At 42.0% G+C, this 24,793-nt stretch overlaps 2 protein-coding genes across 9 annotated transcripts; one reads left to right on the top strand and one right to left on the bottom strand.

The window, feature by feature from the left end:
• The first annotated feature begins 337 nt into the window (after positions 1 to 337).
• sh3d19 (SH3 domain containing 19) lies at positions 338 to 20,131 on the top strand. 6 transcript variants are annotated; one of them, XM_029258886.1, is made up of 22 exons: positions 339 to 669; positions 893 to 991; positions 7,334 to 7,373; positions 8,743 to 8,783; positions 9,439 to 9,478; positions 9,695 to 9,839; positions 9,926 to 10,091; positions 10,508 to 11,797; positions 11,877 to 11,981; positions 12,927 to 13,054; positions 13,988 to 14,046; positions 14,468 to 14,687; positions 14,797 to 14,865; positions 15,158 to 15,301; positions 15,542 to 15,617; positions 15,990 to 16,129; positions 16,249 to 16,310; positions 17,067 to 17,293; positions 17,820 to 17,854; positions 18,081 to 18,267; positions 18,346 to 18,434; positions 18,699 to 20,131. In XM_029258886.1, the coding sequence occupies exons 2-22, from the start codon at positions 910 to 912 to the stop codon at positions 18,804 to 18,806; spliced, it is 3,453 nt and encodes a 1,150-aa protein (XP_029114719.1). In that variant the 5' UTR covers positions 339 to 669; positions 893 to 909; the 3' UTR covers positions 18,807 to 20,131. The 6 variants fall into 6 exon arrangements, with proteins under 6 accessions (XP_029114718.1, XP_029114715.1, XP_029114716.1 ...); XM_029258885.1 differs by having other exon boundaries at positions 338 to 669; positions 11,877 to 11,966; positions 18,081 to 18,434; XM_029258882.1 differs by having other exon boundaries at positions 338 to 669; positions 18,081 to 18,434.
• On the bottom strand, positions 19,347 to 23,275 carry rps3a (ribosomal protein S3A). Of its 3 annotated transcripts, XM_029258887.1 has the most exons (7): positions 23,180 to 23,241; positions 22,475 to 22,653; positions 21,929 to 22,032; positions 21,558 to 21,745; positions 21,193 to 21,401; positions 20,680 to 20,789; positions 19,387 to 20,327 (listed from the first exon to the last, which is right to left on the bottom strand). In XM_029258887.1, exons 3-7 carry the CDS (start codon positions 21,981 to 21,983, stop codon positions 20,197 to 20,199), a joined length of 693 nt encoding a protein of 230 aa, XP_029114720.1. In that variant the 5' UTR covers positions 21,984 to 22,032; positions 22,475 to 22,653; positions 23,180 to 23,241; the 3' UTR covers positions 19,387 to 20,196. The 3 variants fall into 3 exon arrangements, with proteins under 3 accessions (XP_018591403.1, XP_029114720.1, XP_018591404.1); XM_018735888.2 differs by lacking the exon at positions 22,475 to 22,653 and having other exon boundaries at positions 23,180 to 23,275; XM_018735887.2 differs by lacking the exons at positions 22,475 to 22,653; positions 23,180 to 23,241 and having other exon boundaries at positions 19,347 to 20,327; positions 21,929 to 22,236.
• Positions 23,276 to 24,793: the final 1,518 nt, after the last annotated feature.

Below are 24,793 nucleotides of genomic sequence, written 5' to 3'. Positions count from 1 at the left end.
TCTTGCTATTTACAACATTCAGTTGCATATGGTTTACTGTACATTATAATATATTATTATATAATGTACAGTAAACCATGTACATAATATGTACTTGTATTATTATAAATAAGTACACTTACATTTATTCATTTTGCTGACGCTTTTCTCTAAAAAAGCGACAGAACAACAGAAAAGCTAGAGAATTCAGTGGTGGTGTGTAAATGTTAACGAATGTTTTGAGGAGCATTTATGATAAGGACACCCGCATTCGCGAAAGTTAGAAGAACGAGATGATGATGAACGTGCGATTACGGAACCTTCCTTCTTCGAACATTTTCACTTTAACTTTCGCGTCACCACGATCCTTTAAGCTTAAGGACCGAATCTGTGGACCGTGGCGTGAAGCGCCATTGATTGATGTGACTTAAGTGGACTCGACGCGGACGAGTGGCCTTTGAATTTAGAAAGAGAAACAGGAATGAACCGCGCGACGTGTAGAGAAGCGGTCGAGTCCGACATGGAAGTTCCGCTCGCCTCTTAGAAGCGTGTTTCGAGCGCGCGCCTCTCTCCGTTTCTGGCGGTCCGCGCGCGCGGGCTGCCCTCGTGCTCGTCCCGGGGTCCGTCCGCGCGCAGGCTCCTCCTCCACCCCCATCTTCGTCGCCGATCGGCTTCCTGACGACGCCGGCGGTCGGTTCGTTTTATTTTAAATTATTTTACATAACGTACGAGTTTTTGTTTGACTTTCCCCATAGAGATGTCAGTTTAATTTTGTAAGTCGCGTGAATTCTGTTCGCTTACAGGCGCTCGTCAGACTGAATATTTAAATTATTTAGTTTCCAATCGTCGACTTGACCTCTGGACTTGGTGAGTGTGAGTGATGTTTTACGTATTTTTGTTTGTTCTCACACAGTTTTTGTTTCTCGACTCATGGCTGAAGCCAGACTCGTAGAAGACGAGGAGGAGATTAGAGGACTGAGAGAACCTGTAAGGATCCGAAACTCAGCTACAGGTAGGAGGCATAGCACAGCACAACAGGTAGAACACAAACGGGAACAGCATTACTGATTACACAGGTCAGGAAAAACAATAATTTGGCAAATCTAGCACAGGGAAATTGATAAACACAAGTCAGGGATGTAGTTAGATCTGTGACTAGGTAAACAAAACACAGGTAAAATACCAGATGGCCTAAACAGGTGAGGACCATCCAAATGCAGGTGTGGGTAGATCAATGTACAGGTGAGGGCAGTCCACACACACATGTAGGTAGATGTATGGACAGGTGAGGGCTATCCAAACACAGGTATGCGTATGGGTAGATCTATTCAAAGTGTGGGTAAACCAGACATATTCATGAGATTATTTGTTTAGTGTTCCTTTAAAAACTATTATGATTGATTGTTTCTTGCCTTGGTGAAGGGTTTACTCTGGTTTGTACATGATGGTATATTATGTTGTTTCCGATTTGGCTACGGTTTAGTTATGTAAACGTTCTGTTCTTTCCACTTCCTCTTCTAAAAGTGAAGGACATATTTATATATGTTGTCTCACAAAAACCTGGGGGAATCTTCCAAAGGAAAATATTGGAAAATATACCTCACCCACTTAATCCTCATATTTTAAGATTCTTTTTATTTCCTCATTAATTGGGGTTTCTGAAACCCTGTGCTAAATGTGGATAAATCATTATAATTTAAAAATTACCCTGTTTTTTTTCACTTTGGATTGTTTTCTTTCCTATAAACTAATTAAAACCCTGTAGACAGATTATTATTTCAGCCTTAAGCTCATCTTTTGCCACAAAGTAGGTGTGCACATTTCAGAAAGGTGATGAAACCTGTAAATGATCATAAAACACTCTTTAGTTGCCAAGGGATGTAAGAAAGTTAAATTAGTTTAACAGGCACGAAAACAGCAACTCTCGGGGGACATACATCTTCTGTTTCGTGTCTGATTGATTTAAAGCAAAGCAATAGTACTGATAAGTCACAAAGTATAATTTGTCAAGATAACTGGAAACACACTAAAGAGTGTGTTTGGGATTTATAAAGCCCCGGTGTGATGTTAGGTAATGGTCATGGAAAATGAAGGGTCTGAATCCATGGCTTGAGTTCATAAATGTCTTGCACTTCAATTTTAAACATTGCCACTTTACTGACAAGCTTAGATTTCTGTTGAAATACTAAATTCAGTTGTTGGTTTTTTTTTTTTTTTGGAACTGGGGTACAGGTAATTTATCGTGGATTGTCTATCTCAAATAAATAGGTTTTGGCAGTTTTTGGAACTGTGGTGTGTTTGAACTGTTTGTATAATGAGAAGACTGCATATTTTTTTCTTGACAGCTTTGACATGTCTTTTAACTTTGTTTCGTCTCAGTGAGCAAAATGGAATATGTCACTGACTGCTGCTTCTTCTGGCTGATCATTTCGAGGCGCTGTCATGTCTGAGAGGTTTGGCCGTTGACTGGTGTTGGGAAGACTTGCAGTACTTTTGTCTAAATTATAGTAAGCCTATCCTTTTGAAAATGGTCATACTTGCAGTAAACATTTGACCTTTTTTAATCAAGTTGATGTTTGTGCAACAGGCTTGTATTATGTTTCAGAACACGTGTTTCGGGCAGCCGTCTGAACTGCAGCTGCTTCAAAGAGCTGCTTGAACCTTGACAGGCTTGTTGGTGTTTCACGCCCTGCAATGTGTTAGTGGGGGAAGATTACTTTATGCATATCCACCTGATTTCATGCACTTTAGTAATATTGTAATGAGCTTTTTAAAGCTGCTTATTGGTGTTATTAATGATTTCTAAAAAACTACTTTCAATTGTTATACAGAATACTTGAAATCGTTAATGTGAGTTATTGTGACATAATCTACTATTGTAATACATTTGGTCTTGTGAGGAATGGTGGAGCCTTAATGTTCATATTTTTTCTGTTATTCTCTGAGTCTGATTTTGGTTTTGATTGCGGGATGAAATTATTCCCTTTACTTTTCGAAAGTAGTCCCTTTTGGCAGATAAATATATATATATATCAGTGAGTTTTCTGTTTGCAGTTATACAAATTAATTTGATAAATCCAGTGTATTTTGCCAAATATTAGCCTAAGAAATCACATTGTTTCTATTTAATATGAATTGTATTAGATCTAATGTCAACACAGTTATCCATTGATGTTTATCATTTTCTAGCAGTAAAGTTATACATTGCTGTCTTTTTCTAAGTCCTTGTAATTTTTTTATATATTTAAAGGTGTAAGACAGTCTGTACATGTTTTCGAATAAGTTTAGTGAGAAAATGCTTTTGGAATCCATACAGAAAGACTGAACACTCAATTGATGAAAATGTTCACTTTGCTGTGAATTGTGAAGAGATTGAAGTTGATCTGTGTTAGATATCTGATGCATGAATGAGTGACATGTTCAGTCTGTTTGTGTTCGATTTCATGTTAACCTGTTTACGGTGATAAGCAGTGAATCATTAAAGCCTGTACTAGTGGTTTTTGTACTGACAGGTTGCGCTAGCTGTCTGCAGTCAAGAATGTAACATTGGGTTCTAGCTGAGGATTTTTGTCTTTTCATATATATTTTACATTGTTCATGTAGCATCTATTTCACGTGGAGAAAAACTATAAAAAGTTTTGAGAAACAAGAATAACTGAACATAAATGTTGTATTCTTATCAGAGATAAAGATTAAAAATCCCCAGTACCAGATATTTTGATATTGTGGGGCAGAATGTTGGTGCTCTCAGTTTCATGGAAATTAGTACAGTTGGGTGGTGACAGAAAGATGTTTGCTACTGTGTGAAACTTGGTGTCTCCATTTTTTAAGTTCTATGTCACTGAATGGGCTCAGTGAGGAGATGTTTCTATACTGTTTTTTTGTAATTTGTTGTTCTTCTGTTGTTTTTCTATTTCATCAGTAGTTTTAGGTTCCCCCCCCCGTTTTTCAGTTATTGGCTGTTTTTCAGTTGTTGTCTACCTTGTTCAGTTGCTTCAAATTTTTGTATTAATGTGCTTATAAACCATACTGTCCTTGTGTCCTGTGCTTTATTATCATTCGTTTATTGGCTTTAGCGTTTTAAAAGCTGTGAAATCATAACCTCTCACTTATCATGTGCATTGTATGTTTCTTAAAATGTACATACGTACTGATGAAGGCACTTAACTGAAGCATTTGGGAGTACTGTTCCATCCTTTATAAACAGACATTGAAATACATTTTTTTTTCACATTTCACTGTTTTTAAGCCTCTGTATTTTATTTCTGCTGATTAAATTAAGTATCATGCCATATTGCCCCCCTCCCCAGACCAGGATTTGAACCTGTACCCCTCTGGTACTTACAGATTAACTGTAACCAGGTTATCTGTGGGAAGCCCAGAAGGTAGTCAGAACACAGCCCTCTTTTGGTTAAAGGTAAGGGGTGTAACAAGAAAGCAGGTCTCAGAAATCTGAAATGTGTTTGTCATCCACAGGCTGTGGGATTTGAGTTCATTGCAAAAAAAAGATAACTAGGAGGAAGGGACGAGAAAACTAAAGAATCTATGGCTTTCCGAGAATAAAACCTAAGTCTGGTTGTTAACTGTAACCATCATTGCCATGTGTTTCTGTTCATAGATGTGGCGTAAATATCATTAGTGATGTTTCACAGCTGTTGTGTCATATTCAAAACTAGTGGTGTTTCAGGTTGGCAGGATTTTCATTTTCCACGGTATCAGTTGCTAATGTCTTTCAAATTTCCAAGTTTACTTTGCCTTTTTAAAACATTGGGTTAAAACCAGAAAGTATTAAAAAATAGCTTTTGTTAATGCTTTTCCGTTTTAATTCAGGTAAACTGATGGTTGACGAGAAATAAGTGCATTTGGTTTGAACTTTTTCTGTGAGGGTGACGGCAGTGTAGGAATATGTACATTTCTAAGGTGTGGCACCAGGAAGCGCTATAGAGCTTGAATCTCTGTGCCTATATAACATCGCACAGACAAAAAAAATTGGGCTGTACTCTCAGTTTTGTCCTTTTTAAACATTAAAAGAAATTGAAATATCAGTAGCAGACTCTGAAGTGTTTAAAACATCCCAGTTTGTTATAAAATGTTTTTGGTTTTGAAAGATCAGGTGTTTGTCTTGACGGGTGAGAACTTCCTGAATGGCCGCATTCCAGAAACAGACTGGTGTGCAAACACCAGCCAATGAGGTGTGACCCTCTGTTGCTCTGTTGTCATCTATGGCTGGGCTTTTATGTGTCCTCACACACCCACAGGAACACAAATGCAAACGCGGAGAGGGAGGGATTTGAGGGCCATGCTGCACCAACTGAGATAAAACGCCAGACATCGATAAAACTAAGCAGGTAGACAGAATTTTATTGTGTTAACTTTAGTGTACTGTAAACTTTATTGTGGTATGTTGTTAGAAGGTGAGAGGTTATTCAGTATAGTTCTTGTGAAATGATTGTTCTGCTGAACTGCAAGTTTTTGGGGGAGCTGATGTCACGTTTAAGCAACATTTTTTTAATGTTTCCTCAATTTTGAAAGTAGTTTGTTTTTAGTTCACTCACAGGTATATGGTGACTCTGACATTTAATTGAACTTGACCAAGTATTTAAAGAGAGTGTTAGTTGAGCACTAAACATGTATTATAGTTAAGCAGGCTTTACTAGTCAAGCACCAGTTCCACTCTCGCTGGCTGTGCAGGTGCACCTGAAAGGAGGAGATAATGTTTTCACTGTATTTTTAACTAGGGAGCACCTGGCTGAACAACTTAGTAGGACTCCTGTGTTTTTCCTGGACAAACTTTTTTTTTTTTAAAACCTTTTTCTTCCCAAACGTATTTACCTGTGTTTTTGCCCATCTAGAATATATTTTACATTGTTGTGTCTACTGTTATAGTATCTCTGAGTGAAATAGTTGCATTGTAAATTTAGAACTGCCTATTATTCTTTTTCATTCTCTCTCTTACTCAATGTTACTCATCAGGTCTGGAGTTCAAGTGAAGTAAGCAGAAAGGAATTTTAGGTTGACCTTTGTATTTTACTGCTCTATACTGTTTTCACTTGGTACAGATTTGGGTTTACTCGATACATTATCCTTGGCACCACTTTGGTAAGAACTGGTGTGATGAAAACTGCTTTGCTCACGGTTTTGGTTCCTAGTCCAAAAGGCAGTTCCGTCAGAAATGTTTTCTAGTTTTTAGCTGTTGAACTGACTTTCTGAAAAATTTATTCCTTCACGCCCAGAAGCCGCAATATGTATGGAATTCTAAGAATGACTTATTTTCTAAAGGTATGTTGTGACTGTGCCAGTAATGTCAATGGCAGTATTTTGATACACTTGATCTGTGTAACAGAAAAGAGAAAGTTTTAATCATGCCAGTTTCTTTGACAGCTGACCTCACTGTCATTCATATGTTAAAAATGTCATTGTGTTTTTCCCCACTAAAGGTTAAGATGAACTTAATTAGAAATACAAAGTGGCACTGTAGTACAAAAACATTGATTAAAATTCAGTTGTATAAATATCAATGAGCACTAAGTTCTGTCAGCAGCATCATTCTGTTCACACCAGACAGGATGTGGCACTCACGAGATTCATCTCTACAATGAGGTTCTGTTGGCTGAGCTGGAAAAGCTAGAGTCTCACGATCAGGAAAGCCCTTTATGAAGCAAAGACCAGTTTGTCAAGTTTCAGTTTAATTGCAGGTGAAACTCAAACCCTGAGTCCTGCTCTCATCGTTGATTTTCATGGTACTGCTTCTGTCATCTGAGCATGGAGTAGTGTTGGAATTTAGTATCAGTGCTCTGTACCCTTGCCTGAATAGAGCACACTGAACTTGAGGGTCATAGTGCAGTAGGCACCAGAAGGACCCCAAGCACATTCTGTACCTTTGGTTTGATTTCTGTGCAATGTTTTTTGTTTGCTTCTACAGTGTAGAAAAAATGTATTTTTGCATTTACTAGTGGCATCAATGGTCCTTCTTGATAGCCTATGAAAAATACCTATCTTGATCATCAGTTTGCTGGCCTTACAGTGACACAGTCAACTCCGTAATCCTTTATGGGTCTAATGAAATGGTCATAGATCGTGGAAGTCCTACCCTGTTAACAGTCATACTACAGTGCTGTACCGTCAGTCTTTACTCCAGTTAGGTGTTTTAGAAGCTACAAGCACCAGTCATGGCTAGCATGCTTTAGTGGACATTTAGAAAACTAAACGTTGAGTGATCTTCAGATTTTTATTTAAGTAAAAGTTACATAGTTTATTATTGTAAGCTTCTCAAATTTCGGGGTCTTTGTAATGAGAAGTTGAATCTTGGAGATGTTTTGTGTGTGTAACTGAGAGCTTCCCATTGTTGCTGCAGACCACTCGGAGGGGAACAAGCCAGACCACCGCCTGTCCAGGTGCGTGCCCTCTCCCACCTTCTTGGGCCCTGGACCTGTCTTACCACAGCTGGACTCAGTCTCACCTTGTTGTGCGTGTATAACCATGCAGTGATGGGCGCTTTCTATTAATGGACCTTTGTTGTGTTTCTTAACTTTGATCTGCGCCGCTTGTTCATCTCTCCGCTGAATGCTCTGTGGTCACTCATTTTTCTAACTCTATGTCTGCTCTGATAATGGTGTAATTTTGTGCCTTTTTTTTTTTTAGTAAAAAAATCATTGCAAATGGCCCAGATAAACAGTTGAACGAGCAAGTGAAAGACAGGAAACTACTGATAAATGAGTTTTTAAAATTTATCCAGTATGATACTGATCACAAATATGAAATGATTACTGTAGTGTAAATGTGTGTTTTTTTTTTTTATTCAATTGTTACGATCACTCATTTTTTGATCAACAGTGTAGATTGTTCAGAGCATACTCTAGTAAATCTTTTGTTAAATCCACTACTCATTGCTTCCTCTTATGTCCTAGCCAAAGACAGTTGCTGGGAATAATTGGCACATTACTGTGCCAGGACATCCCTGCCACTAATAAACGAAGCTGTCAGGCGCGTGTGCGCACGCGCGTATGTGTAACTGCGAGGTTGACGGGTCACTTGATATGAGAAAGTGAATGTCAGTTCAAACTGTGCACAATGAGGAAATCTATTCAGCTAGATTAGCAAGCTCTTCTCCTATACAAACAGAGCACTGTTGGCAGTAGGGGTGAGTATGGTCATCCCAACATGTGGTCTGCCATCTGTCTCTGTGTGTGTTCCTGAGCCTGGTGTCGGTGATAGTTACCACAAGCATTACCTGGAGCATCTCTTGTAGCATGGACAGTTTTCCAGTGTTGGCCTTTTGTGTTCTACAGGTATTAAAAGTGGGATCCTGAAGCTGTAGTCTTGCTGTTTCAGATTTCAGCAGTAGCTGTCATTGGGAGTAATTAGAGCTGGCCTGGTCTGAAGTGTTTCAGTCAATGATATTTGATTTGTGAATGGAGTGCTAAAGTGTTCTAGTTGACTGAGATTGTTTATGCACTGAAACTGCCATTCCAGCAGTACCAACTGCAAATATTACAACTGTCATGACAACCATCCTGGTAATATTTATGCATTCTTGCAATACTTTGTGTTCCCCTTAAACTACAGTGTTTAATGATCAGTTCTTACTACGGAAGTGCATTTTTTTTAATTTTATGAAGGATGCAGCAATCAGTATGAACATGTATTTTGAGTTTTTGAGAAGTGAGTTCATTAACAATCCATGGACTACATTTGAACCAAACCCTATCACACAGAGTACTGCAGAAGTCAGTTAATGATGTTTTCTGCCTTTTTTTTTTGCAGTCAAGGAGCTCTGTCCTCTATTAGAGCAGCCATCAGGAGACGTGAGTTCACCTAGAGCTTGTACAGCTTTTCTTACGGATAGTATGACTTAATGTGTGGGATTGGTTTAATTTGCAGTTGGTAGTCCTTATGAAAAACACATTAAACACATCTGAAAAAAGTTTCTGTGCAAACATAACTATTTGCAGTCCATGTAATTACATGTTATATTCTCATAAACTCACCTTTTTCGGACCCGTTTCGCCCAAGATCTCTCCAGCTCGTGTACGGTGTAAATGTTCATGCACCATAACTTAATGAGCATCACCAGATAAAGCCTGTATTCAGCCACTACTCCGGCATTGTTTTTGTTTGCTTTTGTATCTTATAATATTATTAAAATAAATTTCGGTAGGAGGGTATCAGGATTTATCTATCCTGTGTTTTATGCACCTGCTTGAATGATGAACCTCGGTGCAGCAAGTGGTAGGCCACAAACTAGGTTTACTTGAGTCACATGTCTGCAGCTATGTCTCTTTGTCTTAATGTAATACATAAATTGTACTTTTGCTGAGATGTATGTCGCTTTGGACAAAAGCATCTGCTAAATGAATAAATGTAAATATTTTGCAATATTGTTCTTGGAAAAATGTAGTGATTCTGGTGCTTCTACTTTTTAAACTCCATTATCTTTCATAATTTGTTTAAATATTGTAGCATTGAGAACCAGTCACTGCAACACCTCTCGGGACAGAAGGTAAGTGTGTAAATTCAGCTTAAATATGCACACGTTTACATGAAAATTTTCCCTTTGTTTGTTTGATTTCCTTTCAGGCAAATGGTTTGTGTAATTAATTTTAATAGATCTGAAAATCGGTGTTCCTTTGTCATGCTGATACTGAGCGGGTCTCTGATAAGGAGTTACTATGCACTGTATGTGTTTTAAATTTTGCATTTTGTATGGCTTCTTCAGCTCTCGCAGGCGGCCAGAGATAACTGTCGTGTCTGTAGAACCACTGTCTTCAAACCCCTGGTTTGCTACGGCTTCTGGGGAATTTCCACTCCATCCACCGTGTAGTGAACCAGTCTGGTGCCAACGCTTCCCAGAAGCTGTTCAGGTAATGGCTACTGTCACTGGTAGCCTCCTCTGAGTCTTTCTGCATTTTGATTAACATTTAACCTTCCTTTTCAATTTTTGCCTTAGCACCCACCATCCTATGAACAAGTGATCAGGGAGAAGAGACTGGAGGAAAATGTATCCTGTGCTATTACTCCTAGACATGCTGCTACCAAAACCATTGCCACACAAACTGATGTGCTAGATAATAACACCTCTGTCAAAGAATACAAGTCAGCTTCCCAGTCTATTGGTAAGACTTAATTTTAATGTAAAATATTAGCAGATTTAAAAAGTGGTTAAGCTCACACATACACACATTGTCTGAACCGCTTGTCCCATATGGGGTCGCGGGGAGCCGGAGCCTAACCCGGCGACACAGGACGTAAGGCTGGAGGGGGAGGGGACGCACCCAGGACGGGACACCAGTCCATTGCAAGGCACCCCAAGCAGGACTTGAACCCCAGGCCCACCGGAGAGCAGGACCCGGTCCAACTCACTGCGCTACCGCACCCCCCAGTGGTTAAGCTTTCCACTTTTAATTGTATTGTAATTTTACAATTTTTTTTTGTTGTATTTTTCTACCACAGGATTGATTTGAATTTTGAGCAGTGCTCATTTGATGCATGATATCTTTGTTTTTTTTTTTTCTTCTTCTATTTATTACAGCTAAAAAGCCCCAGAAACCACCCAGATTGCTTGAAGCCCCCTTGGTGTTGTGCCAGTCTACAGGTTCAGCAGAGACTCATCCCCGTGAAGAACCAAATCTGATAGTTGCTCAGAGTCCTGACACCTCCAATTTAGACCCAATAAGCAACTCTTTCCTGACTAACTCTGAGCAGCTCTGTCTCCCATCTGAGCCCTGCAAACCCTGTTCTACTGACACTAAGAACTGTGCTGTGAGAACTGATCAGAGTCCTTCTGACTTTGGTTTAGACTCTATAAGCAACTCCTTGCGCAACACTGAGCAACTGTGTATTCCTGCTGAGACTTGCAAACATTGCTCTCTCCCTGTAGAGGAACCTACAGACACTAAGAACAGTACTGTGGAAGCTGATCAGAGTTTAGCCACCTCCAGTTTAGACTCCACAAACGATCCATTTCTGTCTGCCACTGAACCACTCTGTGCCTCTGCTGAGCCTTGTGCACCCTGCTCTGTCTGTGTAGAGGAACCTACCAGAGATTTTCCCACTAACTCAAGTCTGCCCAAACCCACCCGTCCAATACCACGTCCCCGCACCAAACCCAACCTGCAGCTTGTCAACAGGGAGGTCAAAGTGCAGACACTGGTCAGGTTTAAAGATGATGGGGAGTCTGCCTTGGTGATCCCTTGTACTGCAGAGGTTTCCTCAAGCAGCTATTTGAGTGACCTCTTGGATGTTTTTGGCGAGGGTGAGCTGAGCCAAAGTGAACAGAGAGACGATACCTCAGAGAGTGACATGTGTGACAACGACAATATGAGCACCTTGCACAGCCAACGCAACATCCGGGCCAGGATCCAGGCCTTTGAGAATCAGGCCAGCATGGATAGTGGCAATGGAGCACCTGTGACAAAACCAGAACCATTCCCACGCACACAGCAGCCAAATCCCCCAGCGGTGCCCATCAAACCAGCCATTGTTCCAAAGCCCACCAACAGGGGTTTCTTAGAGGAGACCCCTGCCCCCATGCCAGTCCCCAGCCTTGCCCCTAAGCCCCAGCTTCCTCCAAGGAATGCAGAAGAAGAGAATGGGTTGGGAACTGTGACTCCTTCTATGAAGGCTACGGCTTTGCCACCCTCAAGGACGTCCGTACTCGCCCGGGCAAATAGTCTTATGGCCCAGGGGTACCAGCCTAGTGCTAGACGTCCCACTCCACCTGTCCTGCCAAAGTCTAGCCTGGACCTGGGTTCACTCACCAACAACACAGCCCCACTGCCTGTGTCAGACATCCCAGGGCTGGATGACTGGGAGACAACAGGTGAGTGTCACAGTCAATTCTTTTTTTAATGCTCATTTTTAGTCATTTGTCCTGAGTTAAAGGTGGTGTTTTGTTTCAGGTAGTGTTCCAGCGAAACCTTTACGTGCAGTTCAGAGTATTCCTAGTGGGCCAAGTGTTTCTCGAAAGCCTTCAGTGATCAGAGTCCCAAGTAAGCTTGGTTCAAGTGAGTTCAACTTTACTGTGTGGAAGAAGTGGTTACAAAGCAACTTCTGAAGTAGGAAATTTTGTGCATTATGGATTTGGATTTAAATTATGGATTTTAAACTGGAAAAATCATACAGTAATCTGTGGCGAGGAGGCTCAGTGAACACAAACTGGCCTGTGTCTCCTTGGGTGGGTGAGATGGTTTGAATTCTCACCACCCTATTGATCAGTGATACCAGCAACCTACTAGATGCCTACAGGAATTCAGGTAGAACTCAGTTAATAATACTATGGAAGTCTGTAAAGTCACCCAGTGAAGCCTGAGTGAAGAAAGCAGGTTGCTCACAGCACACACACATCAAGAGGAGGTGGTAGTGTCTCTGAGTTCACTCCTCACGTGGTACTGTGGTACAAATGGCTACGGGTTAGGGCTGATGCCTTTGGACTCAGTCATCCCTGGTTGAAATCCCACCTCCTTCTGTAGTACTAAGTAAAGTACTTATCCTAAGATGCTCCAGGAAAAATTACCCACCTGTATTAATGGGTAAATTATTGTAAGTAGTGTAACATTGCTTTAGAGAAAAGTGGTAGCTTGATAAATAAAGGCAAATGTTCATAGAGTGGTTTATGTTTTTCGTTGCCTAGCTGTACTCAAATTATTTTTGTCAATTATGTTTTAATCTAAGGGGGGCGTGGTGGCGCAATGGGTTGGACCGGGTCCTACTCTCCAGTGGGTCTGGGGTTCAAGTCCCTCTTGGGGTGCCTTGCGACGGACTGACGTCACGTCCTGGGTGTGTCCCCTCCCCCTCCAGCCTTACGCCCTGAGTTGCCGGGCTAGGCTCCGGTTCCCCGCAACCCCCTATGGGACAGGCGGTTCAGAAAATGTGTGTGTGTGTGTGTGTGTGTGTGTGTGTGTGTGTGTGTTTTAACCTTTCCAGTGCTTTGATTCTGTGGTATCCTTTAGCATGTGAAGATGAACCTCAGGACACACCTTTTTCACTGCCAGTCCAGTGGCCCATAGGTGGTCGGGTTCCAGCTGTGACACGGAAGCCAAGTATTACATCAAAACCTACTTACCAGGCAGAACTGCAGGTGAGACACCCAGCTGAGTGGGAATGCTCTGTTTATTGCTTTTATTTGTAGCAGCCACTAAAGTTTGGCTCATCTAATTCTGCTGCAAGCATAAGAAAGTGGGGTCTGCTCAGATTGCATTAGAATTCTTCTTTTTTCTTTCACCTTTGTTGCTCTCTGAAAAATAGCCAACCAAATGAGAGAGGACATAAACAGGTCTTTGTCTGAGTGAGAGGCTGAGGGAAGCCCAGCTTTTGTTTCTGCTGTCATTGTTGCTGTGTCAGCCTCGCTCCTCTCATGCCAGCCCCTGATCTAGAGCTACTGGACCTGCTGTTCCTGGACAATGACGCCTCTTATCATTCCTCCACGCACCTTTGCTTCTATCCAGTGTCCTGTCCCCAGTGTCTAAAGGGCTGCATTGTCATGTAGAATGTAAAGAATGGCAGTCCTGTTTGATGGGATGGTCTCAGGTGGGTTGGGACAACTCTGGGCATGACCTGGGGGTGAGAGAGAGGAACTCTTCTGGTTGTATTATACTGGCACCTGAGGCACATGCTACTAACCCAAGGACCCTCAATTCCAGCAATCTGATAATATAGTCAGACTGTCAGATTTAAAGTTGTTCGGCCACTTGGAAGTAGTGTGGACAGATATGGTATGCCAGAGGAATAAATGTAGAAATGTACGTCTTTGCTGGGGGGCGCAGTGGAGCAGTGGGCTTGGCTGGGTCTGGGGTTCAAGTCCTGCTTAGGGTGCCTTGCGGCAGACTGGTGTCCTGTCCAGGGTGTGACACCCCCCCCATTCCAGCCTTACACCCTATGTTGATGGGTTAGATGCCAGTTTGCCGGGACCTCGCTAAGGACAAGCGGTTCAGACTGTGTGTGTGTGTGTGTGTGTGTGTGTGTGTACATGTCTTTGCTGAAGGATCCTTGTGCTTCTTGTTTTGGTTTGTAGGATTCTAGTCATCCCGAGATTGTCAGCAGCTCTGTGCCTGCCTTGTCCCTTCCTCCTCGGTGAGTATGAGAGCTCGTTGTCAGAGTTGTCTCCTTATCTGCTGTGACCTTTGTCACTTAATAAGGTGGAACCAATCTTCAAACATTTGCCAGCCTCTGGCTGACTGTGAATCTGTGGGCTGACTGCAAGCTGAAAAGGCCCCTCATAAGATGTTTTACTGTAGATTATACATTGGCTCTAGTGAACTAATTTCTGAGTAAAATCTGACTGCATTTTTAGTTTAAAAAAAAAAAAAAAAATTCTTTTCCTGCAATTTGGTACAACATTTGTTTTATCTGAGGGAGTGGAAGGGCCAGGGCCCCTGACATTCTCACCTGTATAATGTCTCTATTACCATCAGTAATACCTTACACACCTCCTGAGATAATGGGTCTTATTTAGTGTGCACTTGATCAGCATGCGGTGTGCTTTATCACTTAGACCCATTGGAGGCAAAGTGCTTCCCCCTCGGCCTCCACCAGCCAAAGTGGGGCCAGGACGCCCCCCTCCTCCAAAGACTGGTGCCACCCACCGCTCTTCCTTCCAGGCTGGGACAAGTGTGTCTACATCCAGACAACGTCAAAGTCAGAGGACATCCAAGCAAGGTCCTGTACTGCCCCCCAGGCCCAACCCTGGACATGCACTCTACAACAAATACACAGTAAGAGGCCTTTAGTTTCTACTAGTGCCAGCTCTGTGATTTATTATGGTACTATTCAGGTCATCTCTGAGTATAGTACAATTGTGAACATTTCATGTTCCTTTTCAAGCTGGGAGTTCCACATGGAATTGCAGAGTTTGACTACAATGGCACAAATTCAGGCGAGCTTTCCTTTCAGGTAAGTAGTGTACTCTGATCAAGGTTTTTATGGTTTGTAGAGCAAGAATGTGCTTGGAGGATACCAGTGGAAAATTTTGTGTGTGTGGGTATCAGATCTTATGGCACTGAAGTTTAATGGGTCCTAAAAATCATAATACGTAGGAAGTCTGTGAGTGCTGTAGACCATTGGAAGAGCAGATACTTTATTTTAGTCCATTGCTTACTGTATCACTGAAATTTTATTTATGCAGAAAACCCACATATTAAGCAGAACCATTGGTAATAATAAATCCATTTTCTTTTTGTTGAAGAAAAATGAGGTTCTGTTGCTGCTAGAACAGATTGACAGCAATACCTTTGAGTGCCAAGTTGGGGATACCAGGGGACGTGTGCGCAAGTCCTACATGAAGATCATCACTCCTCTTTTTAATGTCTCTGGTGATTCAGACCTGGAGGTGAGGGCATCAACCACTGTGATGTTTTTCACTGCCTATCTCTATTCTGGTGGGTTGCCAAGCAACTAGAATCCAGCAGGCTACGTTAGTCCTCTTCTGCTGTGTATGTATGTTCTTATTTCTGTGGTAGACTGTACATACTGTATACTTGGAATGCTTGCAGCGCACTTTAAAAGAGCAGAACTGTATTATGTATGGTATTACCCCGTCATGTTTGTGTGTAAACAATTCTCTTGCTAGGCTACAAGTTTCAACCAAACTAGACGAGGAGTGAGCAGTGATCTAGAAGTGCGCGCTCTTCATGACTTTACTCCAGGCAAGTGATCAGCCTCTTTAGCCGTGGATTGTTTTCTTGACGCCTTGTACACATTTGTCCACCAGTGATGGTCATGGCATTTTGTGGGTTCTGTTAGTTCAGATGTTTCCAAAAACATCCTCTTATTTCTGGATAATTTAGGATAGGCTTTGGGAATGTTTGGGGGGACTTCTTGTGAAAATATCACATTTATTGAGGCACTGGTTTCATGCCTGTGAGCCATTGTATAGGCAGCCATGGATGCTGTGTCTTGTGGAACTGGTTTTAGTTGTCCGTCCCTCATTTTCCTCAGTCACTTCGTTTAGACAGCTAGCGGTATAGTAGCTACATTAGAAGTAGCAGTGGGATTTAACTGCTCTTTCGGGTCTACAGAGAGCCCTGAAGAACTGGCACTAAGGGTGGGAGACACAGTGTCCAACATAAAGGAAGTGGACAGCGAGTGGTATTCTGGAACCTGCCGAGGACGCACTGGATTCTTCCCAAGAAACTATGTCAAAGTGCTGGTGAGTGCTGTAAGTGTTTTCTGTGCTACACAGATTTACCCTGGGCTCAAAAACACATCTGTTTCTCAATATATCCTCACTATTTCTTAATGGAGCATATTTCTGTTTGCCCTTGTTTCTTTAATTAGTCCACAATCCCCCCTCCACCAGCAAGTGGAAAGAGAAGGCGCCCAGGGCCACTGGAAGTCAGGTGAGTTTGTGCCATGGAGAAACAACTCTCAGTAAACACCTCACTTTTTGTTTTCCTAAGTATCAGATGAATGTCTGACAAGGCTGAATCCAGGTCTTCAGGTCACATCTTTTCACACCTACTTCTGTTTGTACCGTTCACCGTATACCTTAAATGGGACTCCAGTCCATCACATGACAATCACACCTATTCACTTGCACATACAATAAGTACAATTTATAATCACCAGTTAATCCAAAACACAGGTCTTTGGACTGTGATAGGAAATGAGAGCATTCAGAGGAAACCCTCATGAACCCAGGGAAAACACAGACAAAGCCATATACAAACTTGCATTCAACTGCAAGACATTTTGAGGCACTGCTGTGCCACCCATGCACAATATTTAATACCAATAGTGATGTACAGCAGAAAAACAACATTGTGTTCACGTTAATCACGCAGTGTCTTAAATGGTTAATTAGCATAAAGTGTAGATGGGAATGGTAGACATGGTAAGAACAGAGGGAATAGAGGTTTAATCCAGGTAGGAAGCACAGTTCAGTTCACAGCAGTGCCTTAAATAAGCACTGGATATGGACTTCTTGAAGTCTGGTCATGATGGCTTTAAAGGGTATGTCTCTAGTCTGTAGTGAAGTAAGACCATTTACTTGAAGCTGCTGGAGAGTCATTTTTGCCACAGTTGAGAACCAGATCAACAGCTGTGTGCTGGATATCCCCTTGGGCTGTGCCACCCTGATGTTTGCCTCTCTGCAGTGGCCCTCGGTGTGTAGCACGGTTTGACTTTGAAGGCGAGCACAGTGATGAGCTGACCTTCTCCGAAGGAGATGTGATTCAACTAAAGAAGTACGTGGATGAAGAATGGGCAGAGGGGGAGCTTGGCAGTCACGCGGGCATTTTCCCCCTCAACTTTGTCGAGGTCATAGAGGACTTGCCGGCCCCGCCTTCCCAGCAGTTTCTTCCAACAAAGATGACACTTCCTGGTAAGTCTCTAAACCCTTCAAGATCCTGACACAGTGGAGGAAAAAAAAAACCCTGCCTCAGTAAACATGCAACCACAACAAAATAAAGTCAGGAATGTGCAATACATGGTTTGTCTTGGGTATGATTAGCCTACATGGATTTCAGTAATAACTCCTTAAGAATGTTGCTTTCTCTTTTTTTACTAATATGTTAGAAGGGTAAAGTACCTTTTTACTAATTCAGGGTGATCTAGAGTATGGCTCTTTGGGGCAGCAGGATGGTATAGTGATTAGACTCCTTTGAATCAAATAACCCTGGTGATTTCACTGTAATACCCTTGATCAAGGTATTTACCCTAAATTACCCCAGTAAAAATTACCCTGCTACGTTAATGGGCAGATAGCTTAGTGTAAAAATCTAATATTGCAAGTTGCCTTGGGAAGAGTTGTGAGATAAATGGCTGACTTGAGCAAATTTTAATATATGAATTTACAGATTTCACAAAACACTCTTAACCTGTGGATAACTTTGATGCTTCCCCCCCAGGTATGACTTCTAAGAATCAGGAGAAACATAGCCAGGTACAGTTCAGATTGCCTTTGACTTTTGGACACTTTTAGGTTCAGCACTTCTTCAGACTGCTTTGTTAACAACCATCCACTCATATTGCATCCTTTACAGGATTTGTGTTCAGTGGATGTCCCACAATAACCTCTTACTCCTCTTCTGTTTGAGCCAAGGATACATTACCAATGGTGTGTAAGTGCTTTGAAAAAAATGAACCTTTGCTTTTATCTATCTTCTCAGTCTGAACCTTCAGAAGGGGAGTGGGCTGTGACTTTGTATGACTTCACAGCCGAGACAGACCAGGAACTCACCCTTCAGCAGGGGGACCGTGTCCTGGTCACAGAGCGTGTTGATGCTGACTGGTGCTCTGGCAAGCTGCATGGCAGAGAGGGGCTCTTCCCCTCTGCCTTTGTGGAGTTCTGCGCAGGTAAGGGGGCTCATGCAGGGGGATGCTTGAGGAGCTCACGGGGATTGAAGGAGATGGTTGACGACTCTTGTTTTCCAGCCCTGCCGCCAGCCATCACAGAGGGAGCGCAAAGAGCAAGAGCTTTGTATGATTTCAGCTCGCAGTGTGAAGAAGAGCTGTCCATGAAGGTTATTCTCTTGACTTTTGGCTGCTTTACTTGTTGTGGGCTGACTCCTGGAAGATTTACTATTAAACTGCTATTATTTCATTAAAGTCAATTTACAGATTTTATTTAAATATATACTAAAATTGCTTTCTAAGCTACAGATGCCTAATTTAGGACTACTGTAAATCTTCCTTCAGACTAAAGACAGGTACATGCTTGTAATTATTCCTCACATGTGCAGGTAACTACAGTGTTACAGTAATACTACCCTGTTTTGTTTGTTCAGGTGGGTGACATTATTATAGGAGTGGAGTCTGTCGATCATGAATGGTTTGTTGGGGAACTCCATGGCCAGCGTGGATTGGTCCCCAAGAGCTACATCCAGCTTCTCTAGAAACCATCAAGGTACAGAAATGGCCAAATGAAATCTTTAAAAATGGAGCACATTAAAGAATACACTAATCTTCGAAGATGATGGCTGCAACCTCAGCTGAACTGTTAAGACAAATGCTATTAATTTTCCCTCTGTGGCCGGATGAATGAATACAGGACTGGATATCAGTCACAAGTCACAAACCGACCATGACCCTGCACTATTTCTTGTACTTTATGAACACTCAAGTCCACCTATCTGTATATTCCCAGACCATCTTGATTATCACCACCAGCTGAATGGAATGTGCCAAGAAAGGTATTTCTAAATACAGAGAAAATAATCTATACATTAAAATGGAGAATGCTTTGATTCAAGGGTAATTGTAAGTTTTGGAAATATTTTTGTACATACTACGATGCAGCAGTTGCCTCTCAGTACTACAAGCACCGGGTTAGAAGCAATCCAACAATATTCACGTTTCTTGAGAACTGTTGCTATTTGAAATGGATACTTGAGGTTTGAGTTTCTTTTAATAACGTTTCCTTAATATTTTGGACAGAGGAATTAAGCAGTTTTTCCATTTGTGTAATGTGAAGTATCCAATACAGGATATTGTAGCAGTGTTGATAAAAGTACACAATTTTCTTCATTTTCAAACAGGACTTCAGCGCTGTAGTTAAAAGCTTTGTATTAAACCAAAGAAATGAGTCAGCAGAACAGTTCTAATAAACTATCAAGTTTTTCCATTATGGGTTGGTGAACTGCTGTCCACTATCAGGTGTGTAGCGGTCGGCTGTGGCTTCAAAGGATCAGGTCTGCTGGGAAACGCAATAAAATAAGCAGGAGCATTGCTCAGAGTGTAAGACTATCACATTCCACTGCATCCACTGAAGGAGGCTGACCTGCCACAGATTATAGTAAACAGATGTAATTTAAATGTCAAAACAATCATGCATTAAGACTAACTTTCTATTAGCCATAGAGAAACTGCTAAAAACTCCACATATTTATACATTTTTCACAGCTAAAGTGAAAGTCAAATGCAACTTTAGCTATTTATACAACTGGATACTTTACAGATGAAATTCAGGACACTTATCGGTACAAAAACGGGTCCGTAGTAGGACTTCAAATTGACACGCTGTAGCTTACAAGTCTATTTCAATATCAGTTTCAGATTTTAAATACTGGATGTAGGTAAATTTGATGGAGAAAAAGCTGGAATGAACATGTCTTGAACCATAGAGTTCCTCATCTGTTCCTTTATGGGTAGTGGGCTAGACAAATGTGCAACTAAACTTGTTCAACATAATGTTCAAAGAGTACAGTCATGCAGTAGAAAACTAAGCATAGATCCAAAGAATTTGGTTTTTCCCTTTAAACAACTGAACTTCACTGGTGATGAGGTTCAGACTGTCTCCTGGATGGGTGGTTCATAGCCATCGGCCCTCTCCACCTTGGTGCCAGTGTCATCTCCACTGGGCTTGGAGGTGCTGCTGGTTCCTCCACCCTCTCCATGGAGCTCCATCAACTTGCCCACTGAAACAAGACCTTTACAGTCAACTCTACGCAAACCCCTTTAACACAATGTACCAAAAACTTATGTAGCTGATTTTCTCCAAAGCAACTTCAGTTTTTAACAGGATATACTGCTGAAAATTTTTTACTGAATTAAGGGTAAGTACTTCAGTCAGGTGGACTACAGGGGGAGTAGATTCAAAGCAGTGCTCTAAGTGCAAGGCAACAGGACTGACCACTACAAGATATGGACTATGCCCCCCCACACATGAACTTTGAAGAAAGCCAAAAAAATCTAAATCTGGAAGGAGAGCAGCACCCTGTGTCTAAGATTAAAACAACTTAAGGCTGCTGCCTTTAACAAGCAACTCACATTCAAACTTGGGCTTCTTCAGCATCTTCACCTTCCTGACAAAGACATCGTGCAGGGGGTAGATGGACTGACAAGCCTTCTCAATGTCTTTGCCTATACTGTCGGGGATCCTGAGAGACAAAAGGAGGAACTATCAGGGCCAGCTCAATGCAGTGCACTGAAGTCCTCTGTCCATAGCAGAAGAAACCTGCAGGACTGAAGGTCATCAGTTCTGAGGTTTGTTGCCACTTTATTATTCATGCTCCTTTGATTTCAGCTGAGCACTTAAATCACTATTTAGCATTTCAAAAATATACATTCTTGCAATTACTGTCCAATGAAGATGGCCATAGTAATAACCTTAAGGGACTTAAAACACCTTTGATCTTTTACAAAAGATGTATTCCTCAAATTGTGTAAAATAGTCTTCATACTTCAGACATTCAGCATTTGTGTTGCCTTTTATGAACTAACATAACATTTGTAGTCCAAGCTGTGCAGCTAATTGAAAGTCTGGAGCCGTACGAGACTTACAACTTATTTACAACTTCCTTCAGGTCATTAGTCTGCACCTCGCGGGTCATGATCTCCATCATCTTTTTGCGGATCTGACGGACCTGCTGGTGCTGTGCATACGATGTCTTCCTGATCTGGTTTGTGCGCTTCTTTGTGAAACCAACACAGAAGAGGCGGAGCAGGTAGCCATCGGTGGTCTTGACATCAATGTGAGCTTCAATCATGGTCTGAAGGACAGTGAGGCAATGAAAATGTCACCAGTAGACACTAGTGAGGTTACATCTGTCATAGTTGTAGAAATGTGCCGCTAAAAAAGTCCCTTTAGTTGTCCGTTAGCTTGTCCAGGTGGATATAGTGCTCCACCATTCCAGCTCAGGCCCTACCTGCCACTTTTTCACCATGGAGCACATCTTGTCACGGGTCAGGTCCATTCCGTGGAAGTTGGTCAGGCAGTTCTTGCCCTGGACATCCTCGGTGATGAGCTTAAACTTGCGGAAGGCCACTTCGTCATTCTGCAAGTCAGCCAGACTGACTTCGAATACACGGCCCTTCAGGCCGTCCGAGGCGATCTCTGAGGATGCGTGAAATTTGTTAAGTCTCTACAAATGTAGAGATGGCAAGTGAAGCAGCATTGGCTTCCAGTTCTATATTTGGATCAAATATCTTTATGATAATGAAACGGGTGCAGTGCTAAGGTTATGGTCAAGAGCAATATGCAACTGGGAAGGACACAGAACAACAGAAGTAGTCTTACTGGTTCCTTGTGTCCTAGTAACTAAGGTTTTGCCCAGGTTGCGGATATTGAACATGGCTGGTGCCTTGACGTCGTACCAATCCTTCTTGGAGAATGGATCGACGCTGAAGGGAGGGGTTGCAAAACAGGTTTTATGAGGACAACAGACATGACTCAAAAGGAAGGCCTTTGTAAACACTGCTGCTATACTGGACAACAGAAGCAGGGAAAGTGTTGCTGTCAGGAGCATGTGATTGCACGAAGGTCAGTGCTATTTGGTTTAAACAAATGAAACACTTTAGGCAGCAGACAAATTACTACTGTGTTTATATCAACTGTTTACCAAACAATGCACTTGTGTCACACACAACTTCCACTGCATGTTGTCTGCACAGCAGCGCTGCCAACTGAACTACATGGGATTCAAGTCTGAGTGTCTTGATCCCACAATCCAGGTATACATTCACACATCTCCCTCTGGCAAAATCAGTGGCACTTTAAGCATCAGCTGATCTTGCTACCTTGTTAAGAACTTTTTTGCCCTGTTACCCTATCCCTATAAGTCACCTTGGAGAAAACAGGATGCTCTGGTTTCCATCCACACTCCAAAGACAAGCGTTTCACGTGAATCGGTGACTAAAACTGCATGTGAAAGCGCGCGATTGTCCTGTGGTCTCCTCTCCACGGTTGACTCTGCGCCGTATCCTGCGCTTCCAGCATAGGCTCCAGACCACCACGACCCTACACTGGACAGGCAGTTAATGGCAGTGAGTATACTAAGGTAAGGGATTTATGCACATGACATGCCACTCGAGTCGAATTCATACTACTAGACAGACAGTGAGTGACCAAGTGCGTTTTGGTTGTAAGTAAGGGGGGGACACACAAACACACAACAGTATGGTGGTGATTTACCACTGCTTCCTGACGTGTCTTTTTGGGTTGAGGACACACGAACGCCGCACACCCCCGGCCTGCGCTCAACTCAAACCTACATCCAGACACACACGCAGCTCAGAGCTGCGAGGCAGCGGCTCCGCCTTAACTAAGTGAGAGTGCTGCCTGCGGCCGTCACAAACCAGTCATACACTACGGGGCCTGCAGATGGCGCACTTCTATATGATGATAATACTACTACAGAGAACAGGCTACCCGTATCAATGAATGTGTCGAGGTTCATGCAAGCCTCAGATAAGCAACAAATCTGTTGTTATTATTACCAATACATTAATAATGTCCACGGATAGTTATGGTTGAACTCGTGAAACTCACATTTTCTTCTTGGCACCTTTCTTGCCTCCTTTCGTCAGCCGCTTGTTCTTACCAACCGCCATGTCGCCTTCGCGCAGAGAAAGAAAATAAAAACGTAACAACGCGAGACCGGGCGCTTATCGCGGGACCTGCGGGAGTCGCGCGCCACCTACCGGCCTCGCGAGCGTTTACGACTTCCGGTGCATTCATGTAAAGCGGCACGTATGGAGGGCAGAGGGTTATTAACGAGGAAGCTACTGAGCTGTCACTGGAAACTGGTTCACGTTGCTCAGTTTAGTAAAAAGACAGTAAGGGGAGGACAGAATGACGTTTATAAATCACATATTACACTAAAACAGAAACTTGAATTTTGGAATGGTGAATAAGGTTTCACTTGCATAAATCAGTGTTACCAGTTTGAGTAGTGATACCCGAGATACGCCCACCCGGGTTACGAGAACTTTCCTAATACCCCTAACTTGGCCTTACGAAGAATTTCTTCGTATTTGCGAGGACCGACACCTGAGCAGGGCGAGACATTTACATGTACATTTATTCTTGGAGCAGATTTTTCCCAACGTGGTGCCCAATAATTAGCTAGTATGTTATGTAGGTGGGAAACTTGGTCCAAGGTGACTTACTGTAGTAAATATGCTGAAGTAGATATGGTCTTTCACCCATCTATACAGCAGAGAAGTGTACCACACACACACACGGAGACACTACGGACGGCCTTAGGAAACCTGCAGTTTGTACAATGCACAGTGCAGGAGTCATCGTACGAAGGACACACCGCCACGCGGTACAGTGCTATAGAGTAAAAATGGAGGGACGCCTCCTTGTTATGTTGCGTTGAAGCAACTGCGTCCATTTTAATACGATTTGGCGGCATTTTAACATAAATAGGTGTCAGTCCGGGGACTCGGGAACACAAAAAAATGTTTATCCTTTATTGCAATGGTGATTAGGTCTTCAAATTAGTCCATTTTGTAAGAAGGGTTTTTCAGGAACTGCAAAAGGAATTTCAGGGATTACGTTTGTCAGGTGGAGGAGCACTGTAAAAGTATTTTATTCTCTTATACCATACTATACTATGCAACTTTTAGTAATTAGCTCAGATAGGCAAATAAAAATGTTTCCTTGCCTGTAATTTTGTTGCAATTCTTATTTTTTTTGTCAAAAAGCCACATTCAAGCAAGACCAAGGGCTTTTAACCAGGATGACACCATGGAGTAGAGACTGGACTCTATGCACAGGATCTGAACCAAATATTGCTTTTTTTTCTTTCGCACAACGTTGCACTTTTTTCTTATTTAACCTTTAATATTGGACTTTAGATTCATTCCATTCATATACTCGAATCTGTTACCGTATTGCGTTTTTCTCCTCAAATACATTCTATTTTGCTGTATATTTCTAATACATTTTTTATTATATTTCTGTTATTCCACCTTTTTAGATTGGTATATTTTTATTTTACCGCTATATTTTTTATCTTACTTTATTTATTTTATCCTATTTTCATCATTATATGTTCTTCATATCTCTGTAGTATGTTTCTAATTTTGACTTTATTTGTATTGCCTTATTTTTCTTATCTCTGCTATTAGTCTGTATTACGGACAGTGGAAAAGC

This window comes from Scleropages formosus, chromosome 16 (genome assembly GCF_900964775.1).
Source record: "Scleropages formosus chromosome 16, fSclFor1.1, whole genome shotgun sequence".
In the NCBI taxonomy this organism is placed as follows: domain Eukaryota; kingdom Metazoa; phylum Chordata; class Actinopteri; order Osteoglossiformes; family Osteoglossidae; genus Scleropages; species Scleropages formosus.
This window is presented reverse-complemented; position numbering and strand designations above follow the sequence as displayed.